The sequence below is a fragment of the Polypterus senegalus genome, chromosome 14 (genome assembly GCF_016835505.1).
Source record: "Polypterus senegalus isolate Bchr_013 chromosome 14, ASM1683550v1, whole genome shotgun sequence".
In the NCBI taxonomy this organism is placed as follows: domain Eukaryota; kingdom Metazoa; phylum Chordata; class Cladistia; order Polypteriformes; family Polypteridae; genus Polypterus; species Polypterus senegalus.
In genome coordinates, this window is record NC_053167.1 from 115,092,605 (window position 1) to 115,115,539 (window position 22,935).

A 22,935-nucleotide genomic window follows, 5' to 3' on the forward strand; every position below is an offset into this window, starting at 1 on the left:
GCGTCTACTTACAGACTACAGTACAATCCCATGGCCGGTTGCCGTTTTGGCCGGTTAATCCAACGCATACCTATATATTCGTGTAGAAAAATATTTTTAAGGTATGTACTGAACCTCTTCGACGTTCCTGAAGAAACCATATCCACAAGGCTTCACCCACAATTTCACACATGGGTTTTTTTCTTGTACAACGACTGGACAGTGTGGTGTAGCGGGTCCACAGCTCAAGTCAAGCAGGCCACTTTTTAAATAAATAATCACTGCACTCGCGGCTTAGCGAGTATGTGTGGCCGATCGGTTTAGCAATCACAGAGCTGGAGTGACCGGTATAGAAGACGACTGGCTGTCGAAAGGCAGCAGCAGTTGTGGAGGCTTTGGGCTGTTTTTGCCCCAGCGTGAGCGCCCTGGCCACTGGGGAAAGAACCCAAATCTCGATCCGGATGGAGCTCGATGTAGCCAGGGATCAGAGGGCTACTGAAGCAGTGTGGAAGGGAGCTGCACCTGTAGGTAGGATGACTTCCCTGTTGCGAAGCCCGGTGGGAGAAGCAGGGGAGCCGCCAGGTAGAAAGAAGAAGGCACTGTACTTTGGATTTTAAGAGCAGGGATGTTCTTAGGCATACGCAAACTATGCATACACGTAGGGCCCCGACCGTGAGGCCCGGCCCAAACTTACAATTTTTTTTTTTTTTTGTCGGGGCTGTGGGACTGGGGCCCCTGTCATACCCCTGGCACTGCAGCCATCTGTGCCAGTCCCTCACATCGTGTGTCATGCATGACCCAAGAGCGACTGAATGATTTGGCATTAATATAAATTGAGCAAGATGTTGGCCAAACCCTTGATCATTTGGAACTGATAAAGGATTTCACCAGGATGAAAGTGCGGAAAGTAGATTTCTTACGGTAATTAAAGTCTTCAGGAAATTCAGTTCAGTAATTTCTCTTAGTCTTATTAACAATGGTAATTTATTATCCAAATTGCAATCTTCACCTAAATCCCTAACAATATTGTCACGCCGTCGTAACTTTGCCAAATGCACTATAGCAAACGTTAATTTTTGAGATTTGTTTCGGATTCACTCAGAGAGATCCCCATAAAATCATGAAATATCTCTATATTACCGGCCTTTACCAGATCCAGAACAAAATCAATATTTTACCATTCTGCATACACACAAGCGTACATGTATGCCTGCTGGCCATCTAAGGCCTTTTCTGGACGTTTTATTAAAACACCTTCCTGAGCTCCATTCGCGGCCTGCACATCCGGGGCCTGCACATTTCTGAACCGCATAGGACCCCCAAACTGCTAAGAATGGCCCTGTTAAGAGACTGCTTCCAAATTTTAAAGGAATTGTTTTTTTATTAATGGATTTTAACCTCCACTAATTCACACGTTTTAATGGATTTTTTATTTAAAGAAGACTTTTGATACACTGCACTTTATTTAATTTGATCACAGTTTTGTTGTTTGCTGGTTTTAAAATACCTCTCACCTTCCAGAAAAGAAGAAAGTGCATACATATAATATAAAGAAGAACTCAGGATTAAATTATTTTATTTTATTTTATTTTATTTTAACAGGGCAGTTAATGTAAGGCCAGTTAAGAGGGATTATACTGTACCTTGAGTCAGTAGTTGCAATTGTTCAACATGAGGAACAGAGCTGTGTCAAAGATAATAATAATAATAATACATTTTATTTATAGGCGCCTTTCAAACACTCAAGGACACCGTACATTATACACAGCAACCGACAAACAATACAGTACAATGTTTACATAGAGAAGGCATGATTAAAAAGATGAGTTTTAACTGAAGACTTAAACAGAGAAAGTGAATTAATGTTTCTAATCTCAGGAGGCAGTGCATTCCAAAGTCGGGGGGCAGAACGACTGAAAGCTCTGTTCCCCATTGTAGAAAGACGAGCAGAAGGAACAGTCAATTTAATTGAGGATGATGATCTAAGAGTACGGGAAGGGGTGACAATGTGGAGAAGGTCAGACAGGTATGGGGGGGCTAAATCATGAATAGCTTTAAAGGTTAGCAGAAGGATTTTAAACTCAATGCGGAACTTGACAGGGAGCCAGTGAAGTTGATGCAGAACAGGAGTGATGTGGTGAGTGGAAGGAGATCGCGTAATAATACGGGCAGCTGAGTTCTGGACTAGTTGAAGTTTGTGAAGAGTTTTTTGAGGGAGACCAAAAAGAAGAGAGTTACAATAGTCCAAGCGAGAGGTGACAAGGCTATGAACAAGAACTGCAGCAGAGTGTGGGGTGAGAGAGGAACGGAGACGGTTGATATTGCGTAGGTGGAAGTAAGCAGATCGTGTAATAGTATTGATGTGTGAAAGAAAGGAGAGATTATTATCCAAGATGACACCAAGACCACCAATGACCACCACCTGAGAGGATGGAGATAGCGTACAGTTATCAATTATAAAGGGGAAGTTGTGGAATTTGGATAATGTGGATTTTGTACCAATGAGAAGGATCTCTGTTTTATCAGTGTTGAGTTTAAGAAAATTAAATGTTTTAAAAGATAGTCAAAGAAGCTGTTATGAGGCTGCAAAACTAGAATAAAGCTATTAGAGACACTGGGAAAGCCTTAGGATTGCCTAAATCAACAGCTTGGAATATCAATAAGAAGAAAGGAACACACTGGTGAGCTCAGGAATCACAAAGGGACTGGTAGGCCAAGGAAGACCTCCACTGCCGATGACAGAGGAATCCTCTCTATGGTAAAGAAGAACCCTCAAATGATAGACAGATCAGAAGCAGTCTTCAGGAGGGAGATGTGTGTGTCTGCAATCAGAATATAAGTTTAATAGATCACTGTGTTTTGTGCAAATATTTTAAATCTGCTTTCTTCTTCTCCCACAGCCAGATTTAGTAAAGGAGCCCAGCATTTAGAACTACTAGGCAAGCATTTTAAGACAAGACAAATTGCAAAATGGGCTTTGTACTATTTCTGTGTGTCAGAGTCAACATGACATTGGATCTTCTTTTCCTTGTTTGGAATGGCATGATTCACCTATGTGGGGGCCTGCACATGAAGAATGAGTATAAAGCTTTGGAACATTGCCCGGTACACCTTTGAAGTCGATGGACGGATGGGAGATACCGTCATCCTCTGCCGGAAAATCCTTCCAATGCAGTGATGAAAATGGCAGACTCTACACATCAGGCCCCCACTACCCAAAAGGTCTTGTCATGGCTTCCTCGTCTGTTATGCCGCATAAACCATCATTAAAGAAAGCTAAGTTATTTCTCCTATGTGTATCACTAAGGGAGGGGTAGTTTTTAAAGCTAAACATTGGAAAATTCTTGATTGGCCAAGCTAGTCATCTGATTTAAATCCAATTGAGCAGGCCTTCCATTTGCTGAAGAAAAAACTTAATGGGACAAGCCCCAGAAACAAGCAGGAACTGAAGATGGCTGCATTAGTGGCTTGGGAGAGCATCACAAGAGAAGATCCTCAGCACCTGGTGATGTCTGTGAATCGCAGACGCCAAGCAGTCACTGTAAGCAACAGATATACGAGAAGGTACTTACAGTAATATGCCTGCTTTAATTGCCCTGCTATTGTTATATCCCAAACAATATGGTGCCCTGAAATGGGGGGGCGGGGGGCATGTAGAAAAGGTGTCATTTCTACATGGTGTAACCAAAACGTATGCAGCTATCCTTACATAAAAGCTGGCAACACTTTAAATTGTAATTCTAAACTGTGGAACAGAAGGATAAATCATGGAGAAAAGTGACTTTGTCCCAAACACAATGCACATGCCTGCAAAAATTCAACAGAAAAATGACAAAATATTGGGTTAGGGGCGAACCAAGTGAGTGTGGTAATGTATGGAAAGTTTGTGTTGAAGATGCAGTGCATTGCCTACACTTTTTAATGCCAAACCATGATTTAAAATTGCTAGGTGGGTTATTTCTTGTATTAACCCACGCGTGATTGAAATCTTTAATCATATTTATTTGTGTAATATTCTTATATGTTTAAAAGTGTAAAGAAATGTCAAATTAAAAGTGTATTGGAGAATATAACTAATTTACTTATTCAGTTGCTGAATCAGTTTCTGAAGTGTTACACATGTGTCTGTGGATCACTGTCTGGGCTCACCTAAGGTTTGTACTACCACCCTGGGTCAAGAGGGGGCACTAGTGTTAACTTTGCCCTCTTCTATTCACTATGCATTACTGAGAAGACGCCCATTTAAAGCAATTGACTCTTCCCCTTCTGGTCTCCCACCTATAAATCTTGCGGCCACCGGAAGGGGGTGTTCGTTCTGAATACAACATGCCTCAGGACGGAGCTCCTACTGGTGACTGAATTCTTGGAATTACAAAGACTGACAGCTGCTGTTTTCATTTTGGACTTTTCTGTTTCATTTTCGGCAATAATAGCTGTTTTTGTTAACCTTTGTTTAGTTTGGTTAAACCGGGACGGCCAGGTTGACAACCAAAAATTTCTGTGTGGAACTTGCAGTCCTTTATTAAAACAGTAGTTACTGGCAAGGTTATTGGGATGCTGATCCATTAGCCAGGCTCAATCACACTTAGCCAGTTTAGTTTTGCCAATAAACCAAACAGCATGTGTTTGGACTGTTTGAAGAAAGCGGGTTCTACAAAGGAAAGCAATAAGAAGATACTACAGACTCTGCAGAGGAATCAGCCTAGAAATCCAAGGGCTAAGAGAAAGCAATGTTAACCACAGTGCCACCTTGAGAATGTGATCAATCATTACAAGCTTCCAAAATAATTAAAGTAGCTCACTGAGCAGAACATTTTATCTATTCATCCATCTGTCGAGATCACACTGCTTATGTGATTTAAGAAACAGCAAGTTAAAAATCTTTCACCACCAATACTTCCTATTCCTCACGTCTTTACAGCTTATCATTTAACAAAAAATAACAATTGTTTCTTCTTTATATGGATTGTAAAATTTAGTTTTTTATTTATTCTTCTGCATCAATACAATAGAATATGTTAATATCAATTTAATTAAGGTTTAGTGTCAATATACTTCATTAAAACACATTTATGCGGCTCCTTTACACAAACCAACTTAGAAATCAAAGGTGTGTGAAGTCAAATCCTGGAGTAACCATGCAAATGCTAATTAAAGGAACACCGTCAGTGGTTGAGCTAATGGGATGTTTAAAGGGAGAGAGGATTAGAAATGGCCACAATCCGCTGTTACAAACAGAGCCGCTCTTTATGAAGTGATAAAAAGAGAAATATCCTTTATACGCTGTACCATAGCCATTTCACTTTATTCCTTTTATAGATCTTATATGGTCCATCTCTTCTTTTCTATTTATTTTATTTAGTGCTGCAGTGCAGCATACTGTTCTGCTTTGATATGCAGCAATAGTCAATTTTCCTTATGATGCTGCTTTGAAGTAAACATGTAGCTCATCTGTGCCCAGGGCTGCCTCCCAGATGAATGAAAAATTCCCACTGAATTCAGCTCTTAGATCATTATTATCTAGAGAAGTAGAGAAAAAATATCCACATAAAGCAGGATAGAAAGAAATGCAACATATTTAGCATTGCTTTCATCCTAGAGCTGAATGCAAAAAGCGGCTCTGAAAATAACAGCAGCAGTAAAAAAAGACATTAGTTGCAAGAATGTATGACATTTCAATTAAATATATATTTCATCTGTAATTTATTTATAATTACTCAGACACAAATGATATATGTACACACTCACATACACATAACATTGCTCATAGAAATACCGTCAAGATATTGCATTTCATGAGCACTAAGAGAGCGCACTTAGTTATTCTGGGACCTTCAGTAAGCTGCTTATACGAGTAACCCTACAGAAGAGGAATTTCTCTAGTCAACGGTAACAGCTCATGGTTTTCTCAAACATTGTAAAGTTTCATTGTTCCAAACAAAGCAAATTGAATTTCGAAGATTTTGAAGAGTGACTCAATTTGATTACATTTACAAATAACTGCAATCTTTTCATGAAGTCAAAATAGTTTTAAAAGACAAATAAATAAATAAATAAATAGATAGATACCTTTATCTATCATATAGTGCATGTCATATCTATCTATTATATAGTGCCTTTAATATCTATCTATCTATCTATCTATCTATTATATAGTGCCTTTAATATCTATCTATCTATCTATCTATCGATCTATCTATCTATCTATCTATCTAATATCGTGGTCTACCTACCTAACATCTACCTATGGTATAGTGGTGCATATAAAATCAACATTTTAAATGAATTTTCCTTTTACTTCTTTGTACATTTCAAATCATCTGTGACATCTCTTACAAAAATGAAATATATTGCAATATGCCTAAACATATTTGGACAAATCTTTTTTATAAAATGTGACATTTACTGTATGTAGTTCAAATATATACATATTGAAATATGATACAACATAAATTTCTGTTAATTTATTTCCAGATACAGTATATTGGGTATAAATCATACAATACACTGAGTTTACAGAACCAAGACACATTACTGATGCCTTGTCTTTTTACCTGGAAAATTGAAACAATCTTTCCACTGATTCCAATTTATATAATAAATAGCATTTACCGTTTATTGTAATAGCTTTATAAAATAAGTCTTATAGTATATTACTCTTAGCATTTTAAAATACATTACTAAACATTTTCTTACATTTTGAAAAATCTATTGCAATTTACAAATGCCACAAGAATTTACATATTATACAATATCTAGCATATTGAAAGATATTGTAATATATTTTTCCATGAAGTACTTTTTATTGGTACCAGTATATTTTTAAAACATATATTCTGCATATATTTCATTTCTGTAAGCGATATTAAAGCCTTTTTTCAGAGCACATTTCATATTTTTTGCCCATTAAATCTTGATTAAACCTTAAGGTAACGGATATCTAACCCCGTATTCCCAACTTTATTTTTCTTCTTTCTGTGACCTGTAATTTAGTTGTTGTAATCAGATGCCCTTAGTTCTTGTCTACAGAAGATAAGAGTGTTTCCATGAGTTCAGCTACTTTTCTCTCTTGTCATTAAAGTCTTTTGAATATTCCACCCTCTTCACTATGCATTATCTTAAACAAAATCTGTAATGAAGTAGAATTGACTTGCAGTTAATATAAAATTACCTGAAACCAGCATGAACATAACAAAATTTCTCCATATTGCAGTGTCAAACATAACTGCAAAAGTAAACTTATAGATATTACTTTATATCGATAAGTATATAAAAAAGAGAAATATATATTGTATTAAAAAAAATGCCATCACCACTGTCTGCCTTTTTCTTCCTTTCCAGGAGGCGCCTTGTTGAGTAACATGGACGCTACACTTCTCCCAGCCAGATCAGCCGTCTTATCGTAATACGCACTAAACTGCTTAATACTGGTTGCCAAGACACCGTGCTTAATTTAATTTGGGAATCAGGAGGCTATTTACTTGGTAATTTAATTGAATTTATTTTTATACAGCACAATTCCTATTGACAAACTCAGGGCTCTGTAGTCATGCACAAATATAATTAAAACAAAACATAAAACAACATGTGTAGAAACTGCAACAAGCTGGCACGCTGTGTTGGGTTGGATTCTGTGTTTTTTCACCACATTCTGCCCAAATGGACTCTGGATTACCACAGAGCTGTATTTCAATGAGCCGACTTCAGAAAAAGAATGAAAGAACATATACGTACACTGTACATTCTTTATTAATTTTGTACAGCAGACTATAGTAATAATTTAAGATGATAAACGTATGTGGAATAGTGTTTAGTGTGCCTAACTTATCAGCCCCGAGTCTTAGGCAACAATCTGTGGTGCCTGTCCCTGTGTAATCTGCATGTTCTCCACAGGTCTGTGTGGATCTTTGTCACGATGCTTGAGCTTTCCTCCTACATAACAAAGGCGTCTGCGTTAGATTAACTGACCTTCCTACACTGGACAAATGTGAGTGAATGATGGTGCGCGCCTGACTGTGACCTCTCCAGGATGGGTTCCCACCTCATTTCAATTACCAATTCCCTGAAAACATGAACTGCAAATGAATTCATGAATGGTCATAGATATATTAACCTAAGTGGCTAACTGGCTACAAAGAAGATTAAAATGAAAGTTCAGGTTAAACAGATTCAAGAACGCAAATAAAGCTATCGAGGGCAACAGCAATAAGTAATTTGTCCATTCTTCCTTTTCTAGACCACTTAATACAATTTATGGATGAGTCACATTATTGCCAACCAGTAATAGCAAGGAATAACCTTATCATTCATCTTGTCTGTAATAACAATAAGCTTAATACTGAATAAATATACTTAATACTGAATAAATATACAGTGGCACCTCAGTATATGTCCTTAATCCGTTCCAGATCCTTTGACTTATACCAAACAGGACGTATACCAAACACATTTTTCCCATAAGAAATAAAGGGAAAATGATTAATCCATCTGCGTTTGGTTGGCACCCTGCCCGGGGCCCTGTGTTGGCTGGGATTGGCTCCAGCAGACCCCCGTGACCCTGTGTTCGGATTCAGCGGGTTGGAAAATGGATGGATGGATGATTAATCCATTCCCATGAAAAAAAAAATCCTATTGTTATTGGCATATTATACATTGATGGGGTTGTATAAAATAAATTAAACACTGCTTAATACTAAAATACATAAATACAAAAGCAATTAGATTAAATAAACCTCACTTTACTTTTTAATAACCGCTACAAAAATATGTTAAGGAAATGTACATCTGTAATGCATATGGCATAAAAGAAAATAAAATGGTGTCATATTGTTTAATTTTTTTGGGAGTGCACTTATTTGAAGCAAAGCTTAATTTCAAAAAGTAGTTATTGTGATGGGTGATCTCGGCCATTACTCGGCTGGGACACCAGCAGGATGGAAGGACCTGGGAGAGAGCGCATCTCCGAGGAACAACCTCGCCTGGGACACTAGAGGGCAGCCCTCTTGATTGGCTGTGACAATATTGATTCCCTCAGGGTACACTGGGACATGGAATCTGGTACAGATCTGTTGGGTTCCATGGGGGCTGCTGGGAGAGCGGCAGAGCCCTACCGTGGACTTCCACCACACCTGGGAATGATCCCAGGTAATGCTGATCAGCCACTTGGAGCACTCCCAGGAACTGAACAAAAGGACCGCTTCACTCCATTTGAGATGCCAGGTGGGAGAAGACGAAGATTGTCAGTGGAGGTGGAAAGGCAGAAAAAGAAGAAAGGACTGTCTGTGCTATTTGGTGCTGTGCTGGGGAGAGGAGGGAAACAGAGCTCCCCAGCTGAAAATAAACGTGTCTCATGCTGGACGAGACTCTGTGTCTGGTGTGTCAGGTGTTTGGGAGCTGTATGCCCCTGGTTTCAAAATCATATATAGTTACTGTATATACTGTTTATACAGGGTGAGTTAAAATTATGTTAACATTTGAATGTTTTGTTATTGGATTGTCCATAACGAACACCATGTTTAAGCATAGGGTGTTGATATGTGCACTTGGCACCAGGACACCCTAGGCCTCAGTTCGATGATCGACTTTGTGGTCGTGTCGTCGGACTTGCGGCCACACGTCTTGGACACTCGGGTGAAGAGAGGGGCAGAGCTGTCAATTGATCACCACCTGGTGGTGAGTTGGCTTCGATGGTGGGGGAGGATGCCGGTTAGACCTGGTAGACCTAAACGTGTTGTGATTGGTCTGCTGGGAACATCTGGCAGAGTCCTCTGTCAGAAGTAGCTTTATCTCCCACCTCCGGCAGAACTTCGACCACGTCCCGAGGGAGGTGGGGGACATTGAGTCTGAATGGGCCATGTTCCGTGCCTCTATTGTTGAGGCGGCTGAGTGGAGCTGTGGCCGTAAGGTGGTCGGTGCCTGTCATGGCGGCAATCCCCGAACCCGTTGGTGGACATCGGTGGTGAGGGATGCCGTCAAGATGAAGGAGTTCTACCGGACCCTTTTGTCCTGTGGAACTCTAGAGGCAGCTGATAGGTACCAACAGACCAAGCGGAATCCGGCTTAGGTGGTTGCTGAGGCAAAAACTTGGGCATGGGAGGAGTTTGGGGAGGCCATGGGGAACGACTTTTGGATGGCTTCGAGGAGATTCTGGTCCACCGTCCGGCGTCTCAGGAGAGGGAAGGAGTGCAGTGTCAACACTGTATATGGTGGGGATGGTGCGCTGCTGACCTCGACTTGGGACGCTGTGGGTCGGTGGGGGGAGTACTTCGAAGACCTCCTCAATCCCACTAACATGCCTTCCAATGAGGAAGCAGAGCCTGGGGACTTGGAGGTGGGCTCCCCCATCTCTGGGGCTGAGGTCACCGAGGTGGTCAAAAAACTCCTTGGTGGCAGGGCCCCGGGGGTGGATGAGATACGCCCAGAGTTCCTCAAGGCTCTGGATGTTGTAGGACTGTCTTGGTTGACACGTCTCTGCAACATTGCATGGACATTGGGAACAGTGCCTCTGGATTGGCAGACCGGGGTGGTGGTCCCCCTCTTTAAAAAGGGGGACCGAGGGTGTGTTCCAACTACAGAGGGATCACACTACTCAGCCTCCCTGGAAAAGTCTATTCGGGGGTCCTGGAGAGGAGGGTCAGTCGGATAGTTGGACCTTGGTTTCAGGAGGAACAGTGTGGTTTTCGTCCTGGTTGTGGAACAGTGGACCAGCTCTACACCCTTAGCAGAATCCTGGAGGGTGCATGGGAGTTTGCCCAACCAGTCTACATGTGTTTTGTGGACTTGGAAAAGGCATTTGACCGTGTCCCTTGGGGAATCCTGTGGGGGGTGCTCTGGGAGTATGGGGTATCGGACCCCCTGATAAGGGCTGTTCAGTCCCTGTACAACCGTGTCAGAGCTTGGTCCGCATTGCCGGCAGTAAGTCGAGCCTATTTCCAGTGAGAGTTGGACTCCGCCAGGGCTGCCCTTTGTCACCGATTCTGTTCATAACTTTTATGGACAGAATTTCTAGGCGCAGCCAGGGTGTTGAGGGGGTCCGGTTTGGTGGACTCAGGATTGGGTCACTGACTTTTGCAGATGATGTTGTCCTGTTTGTTTCATCAGGCGTGATCTTCAGCTCTCTGGATCGGTTCGCAGCTGAGTGTGAAGGGGCTGGGATGAGAATCAGCACCTCCAAATCCGAGACCATGGTCCTCAGCCGGAAAAGGGTGGAGTGCCCTCTCAGGGTTGGGGGAGAGATCCTGCCCCAAGTGGAGGAGTTCAAGTATCTTGGGGTCTTGTTCACGAGTGAGGGAAGAATGGAGCGTGAGATCGACAGGTGGATCGGTGATGCGGGCTCTGCATCGGTCTGTCGTGGTGAAAAAGGAGCTGAGCCGTAAGGCAAGGCTCTCAATTTATCAGTCGATCTACATTCCTACCCTCACCTATGGTCATGAGCTATGGGTAGTGACTGAAAGAACGAGATATTCAAGCGGCTGAAATGAGTTTCCTCCGCAGGGTGTCTGGGCTTTCACTTAAAGATAGGGTGAGAAGCTCAGTCATCCGGGAGGGGCTCAGAGTAGAGCCGCTGCTCCTCCGCATTGAGAGGAGTCAGATGAGGTGGCTCGGCATCTGATCAGGATGCCTCCTGGACGCCTCCCTGGTGAGGTGTTCTGGGCACGTCCAACCGGGAGGAGGCCCCGGGGAAGACCCAGGACACGCTGGAGGGACTATGTCTCCCGGCTGTCCTGGGAACGCCTTGGGATTCTCCCGGAAGACCTGGAAAAGTGGCCGGGAGAGGGAAGTCTGGGCCTCTCTGCTTAAGCTGCTGCCCCCGCGACCCGACCTCGGATAAGCGGAAGAGGGTGGTTGGATTTGAATGGCAAAAACAATTTATTCACAAAACATACTTCATATGTACAAGTTGATTTACAGGAACGTCTCAGCCTGTTCTCCATCATGTTCAACACACGTATCATATGTGGCACATAAATTGTCCACAAACATTATATATAAGTAAATACATAGCAGTACCATTAGTGTTAACATAATTTTAACTCACCTTGTATATATGTTCTTTTTTCAGTGTACCAGCTAGACATTCTTAATGCTTAAAGTGTAATTAGAAATATGGATTGCCATTTTAATTATGCACCACTTGTTTCTTACCAAAGCATATACTGTATGACAAACACAAACATATCACAAACACAGTACAAACCTTTAAAAATGCCACAAATCTAGCAAATGTTCATAAGATGTTTATTCAAGAAGACACAAAACTAACATGCTTAACAAGTTTACAAATGATACAGACGATCTGCTCTTAAGTACACAAGTCTATTGTTTACTAGGAAGCAACTACAAATTCTTTATCACTTCTTTTTCTAATTGAAAAGGTGAGCTGATGTACTTAAGACAAATTGATTTACCATCCAAACTTGGACAAGCTGTGTTTTGAGGCCCAGATAAAAAGGTCCAATTTCATTAAAGTAGCCCTTCTTGCTGTTTGTCTAATTGCACAGGATGTCTCCCCGATTCCTTTTTCTCAGTTTTTTTTAATATTAAGGTTAATACATTAACTTATTTAGCTGATGCCTTTATCCAAGGTGAACTTACAACATTTATGACACAGTTAGTTACATTTCTTCTTGTGTTAGTTACATTTCTTCTTGTGCTCAGGGTCACAAGTGTTAGGAGCAGGATTTGAACCCACCACCTCATGGCTTGCAGTCCAAAGCCTTAACCACTACATCAGTCTGCCCATTGTTCACAAGATATTTGCAACAAGAAAAGACATGCGCTAGCTCAAGCATTGTAATACCTCACGTAAAGCAGCACCACAACTAAATACCATAAAGCTTAGAAAAGCAGATGCTAAAAAAATAGTTTTTTGTGGTTGGTCAAATTACTGGGCAGCAATTGAGTCTTTTAAAGTGAAAATCGGCTGATTTAGTTTGGCGGCTCATCGACTGGAGCATCAGTAAGATGTAATTTATATATATATATATATATATATATATATATATATATACTGTATATACCTGTATATATATATATATATATATATATATATATATATTATTGAGCTTGCCCTCTCTGTTTGTTTAGGTCAGATTTCGCAATCAATTTTTCACCTACTTTTACCAAACTGATTCAAATGCTGACAAGGCAATATTTTGACAGTTTTGACCCAGGATCTGTATGTTAATTACGTCAAATTTAAATTTCTCATTTCTTTATATTATACTTTTAGCGATTACACATATATGTAGTGCTTTTAGACAAGGCACATATATATAATAAATTACCGTATATACTTGCAGATAAGTTCTTCTGCGGATAAGTTGGGACTTGATTTTACCGTATAATTTCCAGTATTTTATACTGTCGGTCATATAAGTCAGATGCGGAAACTTCATGCTATTGGTCCAAGAGATGATGATATGCTAACTCCCACCTGAGCGAGTAACCACGGAGTAGGGATGTTCGATATAACGATATATATCGGGTGACAATATGAAAACGTCTATCGCTGCACATTACGCTATCGTTTGTTTCGTGGTGTCGCAAAATAAACTGTTTACGGCAATATTTTTTTCATTGTTTTGATGGCCACCACGTGGATGCAGACACACTACCATGGCTGATGAAGACGAGGCAACACCAGGTAGCTCCACACAGAAGGACCTTGTTCCTAAACGAGGGGCTACCTCTGTAGTATGGAGATGGTTTGGATTTGAAGAGTCTGACACGGACCAGAAAACGGTACTGTGCAAATTGTGCTGCAAACCGATCGCTACCACAGACTCCAACACGACAAACCTCTTCTACCACCTCCGCAAAAAGCACGTGAGCGAGCATGCAGAGAGTTTACAACTGAGAGGCAGGCCACGTAGGATATTATAGTTGTAAAGGTACTATTTAAACGAGCATGTTAAAAGCTTGGAAGATTAATTGCTACCAAAACAATTTGCTTAAGGCGTAATTTTCCCTGCAGCGTTTGCTGTCAGCGTTAATCTTGTTAAAATTACTGTAGCATCTTCCAGATGTAATAACGATCCGAGACGGTCACTTGGTTAGTTCCCTCTTTATTAAACACAAACAAAAAAAATGGTTGCTGTTGGCCACAACCACAACAGACAGCAATCCAAAACAAACTCTCTTAGCTAGGGGCTGACAAGATCGTCGTCCACTCCTCCTTTTTCACAGCGCTTCCCCAATGCTCCACCCCCCATCCCTCCGGAACCTCCTTTACCTTCCACTCTATTACAGTCCATCAGAAATAACAGGGACAACAGAATAAATAACTGAGAGGGATGTAAATCAGAGAACTCTACAATAAAGAACAGAACGCTACATTACGTTTACGCCACAGCTGCATTAACACGGCAAATCTCGTCTAGTTACAGCGGATCGCCCGTGCTTGGGGCTGGACGGCATCAACACGCTAGCGCCGCCCAGTCCCACGCACGGGCTTATCAGCTGTAACTCATTAACGGAGATTTGCCACACTACGATGTGCAAATTAACATTTTACTAGAATGTAGCCTAAAAATATTATATTTAATATTATATATTTAATATATTTTTGTCGTAAGCCTTATTGCTGCTACAGTTTGAAATACAATGTCTACATTTGGTTTTGACAGTTAATGTTAGACTTGTATTTATTTTGTTTAAAGGGTTTATTGGCCTTATATAGTTTAGTTGTTAGTGCTTTGATCCTTTTATATTTAATATATGTTGTGAGAGTTATTGCTGCTACAGTTCACATTTTGTTTATGTCAGGCATTTTATATAGCAGTATTTTATATTGGGCCTTTAGTAATTTGTTTTTGAAAAGTGTTTTATATTTGATACATTAACATTTTATGTTTACATTCTAAGTCAAACATTTTGCTCAAATGTTCTAAATAAAAGAACAGAAATAGTTACAAGTTGAGTACTTCTCATTTTTGATTTTTTTAATTTAAATGAAAAAAAAAAAGGAGTGGTGATTATATAAACTATTCACTGAATACAAAGAAAATGTACTATATCGTGATATCGGGATATGAAATGAAATATCGGGATATAAGATTTTGGTCATATCGCACAGCCCTACCACGGAGCACACTGCCTTTTATTTTTATGTGGTGTGTGTAAATGTGCTGTTTCAGCGCATGCGTGCTCTCTATTGTGCCACACAGTAATACCCGAACTATTCCAAAGCGATGTTTGCACTGTTTTGTGTTTTTTGTATCTCACATCCTCATACACCTTTATTGTAAGAGCGTCACTTATCTATGATGGAGCATTTGATCAGAAGAAAATATGAAGCTGGTTTTAAATTAAACGTGGTTGAAGTACCGAAAGAAATTGGTAACTGTGCTGCTGCAACAAAAGGAGGCAAGAAGTTGCAAGAAAAAAAAATTAAGTGTTGCTTTTTTGAATGGGCGTATAAGTCGGGGTCTGATTTTATAATTGATTAATCGGGTTTCAAGACCAGACTTATACGTGAGTACATATGGTAATGGTGTTGGTCAAGTGGGTAGCGTTGTGGAATTTCAATCAAACAGTCAAAGGTTCAGGACCAATGTAGACAAACTAATAAAAATATCATTTTGATTAACTGAGGGTGAAGTTTTGTCAAATTACTTCAGTATGACAGTTAAGTAGCATTGGTCAAGTTGTTAGCAAGTTGGACTTTCAATCAGATGGTTGAAGATTTGAGACCAATGTACACAAACTATTTTTTTTTTTTAATTTTTCCAATTTTTCATCATTTATATAAAAATTTGGTGAAATACTTCTTGCAGAGGCTAGATATTGGCTCAATGAATAAAATGTTGGGCTTTCCAAAGAAAGATTGAAGGTTCAATTCTTTAATAGAAAAACGCACATTTATAGTGCTTCACACGAGCAAGGATTCAATATGGTTAGGATTTTCTAAAATGAGAAATGAACATGAATGAATGTTATGTTTCACTTTAAGACCGTAGGTTTGATTCCACTCTGTCGCTAATGTCATTTCTGTTGTAAATGCCGCAGGGGTTGGACGGGCATCAGAGGAAGGGATGGCTCCTTATCCAGATGGGAGGCTCAGAACAGACAGATGGACATACCAACCAGGATAGAGGAAGGAGCCGGAGAAGATGGAAGGAGAGCTCACCAGAAGAAGACATTGTTGGGGACTCTTTATTCCCCCAGGATGCTAGATGGCAGTGGCCCTGGATATCAGTGCACAGTATGGAACCAGTAGGGCATGCTGGGAAGTATAGTCTGGCAGCACAGCCCTACTGGGATCCATGGGTGCCACAAGGGGGCACGGCAGGGAGATGCACTCCCTGCAATAGAACGTCCGTATGACCCTGAAGTACTCCTGGATCCTCAATTTAAGGGACCACACTTCCATGTCCAGGTGAGTCGGGGCTGGGAGGAAGGAAGGCAACATTCAACTGGAGGCGGGCAGATGATCTGTGGATTGTGGAGAGAGAGATTACTTGTGCTTGTGATACTTTGTGGAGGAGATCTGAGTAAATGCTCCATTATTTGAACCCGGAACTCTTTGTGTGTTCGTGTTTGGGGCTTGCTGATGCCCTTGAATTTTATCACACTTTCAAATCAACTTCCCACCCAAGTCAAGGTTATTATACCATGCCCAGGACTGTGTGGCATTAGGGTGGCTAAAAAATATATAAAAATTAGAATTTTTAAGTGACAAGATTTTATTCAAAAATGCACTAAAAAGAAAAAAAATGTTTGTGCTTAGATTTTGTTTGGTCTGCGGTGGGTTGGCGCCCTGCCCGGGATTGGTTCCTGCCTTGCGCCCTGTGTTGGCTGGGATTGGCTCCAGCAGATCCCCGTGACCCTGTGTTCGGATTCAACGGGTTGGAAAATGGATGGATGTTGTTTGGTCATATGTGATGAAAAGTAAAATCGTGGGCAACCATAAAAGAATGACTTTAATTCAATTAAAATGCATAGCTTCCTTAAATGATTAAACAAAAATCTCTTACAGTTTGAAAATTTCTCTAACTATAACCCTTATCCTACATACCATACATACATACACAACTTTATTGTGATGCGTCATTTTCTTAAGCTAGTTAGAAAATTCACAAATCTATGAATTTTAATGGAATTAAATTACTTTTTTATGTGCGTCCCACACATTTTATTTTTAGTCACATATGATCCTCAAGATCTTATTTTTGCATTCTAGTGTAATTATACTCCTTATGACAACATCATGAAAGCAGTCATGTTAAATTCTGCCTGCTACCAGATAGATGCGTGTGACTTACTGTTTAAAAGTTGAACTCTGTGTGAATGTCAAGTCATAATTGGATACATGGACAATAAAAGTCTGTGGTTCAGGATTTTTTAAAAATCCAGTATTTAAGACAGACAAGACTAGAAAATATGAGCCAGAGAAAACAAGTAAGTCTGAAGAGTAATCTTCATCAAGTTAAAGGATGTTAGTCTGTGAACCAAGTGAACTATAAGAGAGGATGGAGATGCACCAGGACTTGGGGTCAATGACAGCCAGGAATGAGCATTTGGAGCATAGTCAGAAAATGCTTCCTTTAAGAAGAAATTACATTTTGATTTATATCAAACAAGTGGGGAAGGTGTCATTCAATGTGATGCCAAATAAACAGAGGCACTACCAGAAGGCATTAATGGCATCTAAAACTGTAAGAAAATGTGTTTTTTGACTCAGCTGAAAAACTGGGTAGGGCTACATAGGAATAACTTTAAAACCAGTTTTCAGTGAGATGCTTGAGTAAACGACAGAAATAAATCCTACAAGATGCTCCAACAACAACAGCCAATGAAATGATATTTAGGGGAAAAAATTATAATAATAATAATAATAATGATGATGTTAGTTTAACAAAAACTACAAATTTCTAAACCCAAGCTCAGGGGTGGCATGTTAAGATCAACAAGGTGACTTACGTCAGCAAACTGAGCAGTTCAAAAGCAGCTGCTTCCAGGAGTGTCTTGTCTACCATTAATTGATTCTACAATAAGAATATAGTACAAACTAACAAAGTGTTTAGTAAAAATAGAAACGTGCCTAAGGCCAACAAAAGGAGGAAGTTCAGTGCTCAGCTATTGGAAATCACTTATGTCTGCGCGTGTCTCTGATTTTTTAATTTCCAACAAAGGTTTCTACCATCTTGTCAAATTATCCTGATTTACAGGATGCACTTTCCATTCTTGCTGGATGGACTGTTGCTAATCAGGCTGTATGGTGTTGCTGCTCATTATTGTTCAGTACATAACCCCATAATTGGGGTTAACTGTGAGCTCTGAGTGTGTACTAAAATATACAGTAATTAAATACAAATTTACAAATGGGTATTTGTCAGTATGTTTCTTTTATTTTAGCCAGCTTTACACTTAGAAAAGGCACGCTTCTGCTTGAGCAGATGTAACATTACACAACATTTAGTCAGTGGGTACATCAGACTTGCTGATGGCTGTTGCTGATTTCCTTGCCAGACCATATCAATTTACACAACTGAAAATCACTGGGCTTGTCCGACTTTGAGACTGTGTGGCAGCCTTTCAGCACAGTCATGCTCATCCCTTTTTGCGACACCCAATAACATGAAGTTGGACAGAGGCAGTGCCAGGGGAAGGGTTTAAAGGTCTGGCAAGTTCAGCTACAGTCCATTCTGTCTAAAATGCAAGACATCAGACATATGATATTCTCTTCTCTTTGTGAGGTTCAAAATACCATTATTCTGAAGTTCTCTTCACTGCATTCCATGCATTGTACTTCCACATGAGAATTCATTGGTTGTCAGCGTTCATGAACACAAAGCCCATCCCTATAACTAAAGACAAAAATCAAACCTTTTAGCAAGTCACGGCCTACTTGGAGTGAGTCACTGGGTATGTAACATTACACGACTAAATTTCATGGGGACGCACCAATTACGACTATGTAAATTAAGGTTATGACTGGGGTGGGTGGCGCAGTGGGTAGAGCTGTTGCCTCGCAGTTAGGAGACCCGGGTTCACTTCCCGGGTCCTCCCTGTGTGGAGTTTGCATGTTCTCCCTATGTCTGCGTGGGTTTCCTCCAGGTACTCTGGTTTCCTCCCACGGTCCAAAGACATGCAGGTTAGGAGCATTGCCGATCCTAAATTGTCCCTAGTGTGTACTTGGTGTGTGTGTGTATGTGCCCTGTGGCCCTGCCCGGGGTTTGTTTCCTGCCTTGCGCCCTGTGTTGGCTGGGATTGGCTCCAGCAGACTGTAGTTAGGATATAGTGGGTTGGATAATGGATGGATGGAAGGCTATGACTGAAAATCACTGGAAATGCTGTGTACAGTCGTGGCCAAAAGTATTGAGAATGACGTAAGTATTGGTTTTCACAAAGTTTGCTGCTTCAGTGTTTTTAGATCTTTTTATCAGATGTTTCTATGGTATGCTGAAGTAAAATTATAATCATTTCATAAGTTACAAAGGCTTTTATTGACAATTACATTAAGTTTATGCAACAAGTTAATATTTGCACTGTTGGTCCTTCTTTTCAAGACCTCTGCAATTCTCCCTGGCATGCTGTCAATCAACTTCTGGACCAAATCCTGACTGATGGCAGCCCACTCTTGCATAATCAATGCTTGGAGTTTGTCAGAACTGGTGGGTTTTTGTTTGTCCACCAGCCTCTTGAGGAGTGACCACAAGTTCTCAATGGGATTAAGGTCTGGGGAGCTTCCTGGCCCAAATTTCAAAGTTTTGTTCCCCAAGCCACTTAATTATCACTTTTGCATGATGGCCCGGTGCTCCATCCTGCTGGAAAAGGCATTGTTGGTCACCAAACTGTTCTTGGATGGTTGGGAGAAGTTGCTCTCAGAGGATGTTTTGTTACCAATCTTTCATCATGGCTGTGTTCTTAGGCAAAATTGTGAGTGAGCCCACTGCCTTGGCTGAGAAGCAACCCCACACATGAATGATCTCAGAATGATTTACTGTTGGCATGACACAGGACTGATGGTAGTGCTCACCTTTTCTTTTCCAGACAATCTTTTTTCCCAATTCCCCAAACAATCAGAAAGGGGATTTATCAGAGAAAATGATGTTTCCCCAGTCCTCAGCAGTCCAATCCCTGTACTTATTGCAGAATATCAGTCTGTCCCTGATATTTTTCTTGGAGAGAAGTGGCTTCTTTTTGTCCCTTATCGACACCAGGCCATCCTCCAAAAGTCTTCACTTCACTGTGCATTCAAATGTACTCACACCTGCCTGCTGCCATTCCTGCGCACTGGTGGTGTCCCGATCCCGCAGCTGAATCAACTTCAGGAGAAGGTCCTGGCGCTTGCTGGACTTTCTTGGGCATCCTGAAGCCTTCGTCACAACAACACTGGCAGTGGTTTTATTGGGATTAAGTTCATTTTCATGGCAAAGAGGGACTTTGCAATTAATTACAATTCATCTGATCGCTCTTCATTACATTCTGGATTACTCGTAGATGCAAATTGCCATCATTAAAACAACATAATTCTCAAAACGTTTGACCAGGACTGTAATGTGACATGACGTATTCTGTGCTCTTAACTAACAAGAACTGCAATGCTGGCCTATGGCACAGAAGCACTGTAACAAATGGGATTGCAGCAGAAAATGATCTTGATCCACATGATGACATCGTCATATTAGCACTGCACTCATAGCCAGTAAATTTGGATGTGTAATGAAAGTGGCTTGTCTTTGTGATGCTGATCAGAAGTACAGGGTGGTGTGTGTTATGTTTGAGGATTTCGTATCCACTGCTTAACTGATACCATTCAGTATAGCTAACCTGTTGTGTACTCCATAGTATCAGAGTAAGATTTCAGTCAACACTGGAACGCAAACAAGAACTCTGATTGCCTCGGGGTATTTTTCACACTAGTTTGTGTGTGGATGTCCTCACCTTTTACCCAAAGACTAGGCCAACCGTAATTTGAGAAGATTTGCTAAATTGGGACATAGTTATCATTTATCAGTTATGTTTTCATTTATTGTATGAAGGGCACAATCTTGATGGGCGTATTTAGCCATTAACTGCATAATTTAGTTATTCCAATTGTATCTAAAACTGCCATGCCGGGCAATAATGACACTTTGAAACTGTATATTCCTCTTCTGATCTGTGTGCACTCCCACGGCTCATTTTTTTCAAGTTTCATGTAAGTGCTATAATCTCCCTTCGTCATACTTTTGTTGACAGGCAGGTAATCTTTATTCACCTCAGGAATTTATTTAGCCTTTCCTCCCTGCATACCACAAATGACTCGGGCTGATTGTTATTTTGCAATCAAATAGAAAGGATTCTTACTCCAGAGCGGCAGCCGAACTGAAGTGAGTGAAACAAATCACCCTCCGGGTCCTGTCAATCCGTCTGTTTCTTGTTTTTATTTTTTTTTTTTTGAGATTATCAGTATTTTAGGAGAAAACGCTACTGGATCTTTCCTGTTAGATGTAATACATAATAAAAAAGACAAGCTAATAACTAAACACAAATTATTTGAAGGCATTATTTATATCTAATTTCAGGGAGTCAGAGCTGCATAAGGACAACAAGTTCAAGACCCACCACTTCAACCTTGTTACAGCATATTTTGTATAACTTACTGACTGACTAGAAAATCCTGTATTTTTTTTGGCGTATCAGTACATTTTAAATCATTGATGGCCTCCCTTGATGGTTTGCTGGCAAATAGGCATGTTCGTAATTTAATTGTGTTGAAAGCTAGGTGGAATCAAAGAGCCCCAAACCCCAAACACAAATGTACAAAACAGTCCTGAGTTTAAATAAAGGGGTTTTTTTATTAAACAAATACCTTGTATAACAATAACCAGGTTGTCTCTTCTCTGCTCTATTCTTCTCCCTCTTCTCCCCACACTAATGCTCCTCCAAAACAAGTGTTGCTTTCCTTCCTTCCAGCTCTGACTCGTCGAGTTACAGAAGTGGGCTCCTTTAATGCTGGACCTGGGAGCACTTCGTGATGTGATGTAGCCAGTTGGAAGTGCTTCTGTGTCATAAGAAGGCCATGGAGGTCCTCCCCTAGCGGTGTGTGCCCTCATTCATCCACCAGACACCTCTAAATGGCTGCACCTCTGGACTCCAACTCCCATGCAGGTGTCCAAACTGGAACTCTATATGAGGGACACTGCCACATATTATAGGGGGTGATGAACTGCTCCCTGCCATCCTCTCTTGCCAGTTCCTGTAATCTTCAAGGATCCCAATCACGATGAGATATTGCCCCCATTTAGTCCATCCTTCCATTACAGCATCCCAGCCAGGCCAGCCGGCCTCCATCCTGGGCAGGACACCCAACCATCCTCTAGGGAATCAACAATTGTCATCTACTCAATTTGGACCTAATTTTTATGTATTCATTTTTTTAAACTCAGTGTCAAGATGCAATTTTAGCACTTGATCCCTACAAAAGTGACCTTTTCATAGTTTTCCCCAAAATGAAAAGTAAAATAGTGTTATAAGTACATAGTTTACCTGTATAGCCTTGGTGACATCTGCAGATATATCCCACAGCATTTCTGTATTCAAAGTTTGCTGGCAGCTCAGGGGCTATCCCATAGTACTCCTTCCATGATAACTCTATACATGTGCCTTCAGTTGAGCATGGGCTACTACTGCACTCATTTATATCCATCTCACAGTCTCGCCCTGTAAATCCTATGTAAACATAAAACAGCAACACAACAAAAAGATATCACTTAAAACACTGGGAACTTTATTAGCAGTTCTAAATGACTGATCATGAACATACCACACTTTCAACAGTAAAACTAAGCCTTGAAGTTCATTATCAGAACTTTTGCACATAGATTTAAAAGTGAAACTTTTGGAATTTTTTTTTTTTTTTTACTGTAATGCTTATCACAAGAAATGACACAGACGAGAAAACTAATAATGGCTATAATGACTATTAAGCTGGAAAATCTAGAAAAATATGTTAGTAAGAGAAAACTT

At 40.5% G+C, this 22,935-nt stretch overlaps 1 protein-coding gene across 8 annotated transcripts in view; it reads right to left on the reverse strand.

Annotated features, from left to right (window-relative positions):
• Window positions 1-22,935, reverse strand: part of crb1 (crumbs cell polarity complex component 1) — a 226,235-nt gene that overhangs the window by 113,980 nt on the left and 89,320 nt on the right. For all 8 annotated transcript variants that reach the window (XM_039735479.1, XM_039735484.1, XM_039735482.1 and 5 more), the window contains exon 5: window positions 22,456-22,638. In XM_039735479.1, the coding sequence (XP_039591413.1) occupies window positions 22,456-22,638 (183 nt within the window). The remainder of the gene's footprint in view (window positions 1-22,455; window positions 22,639-22,935) is intronic.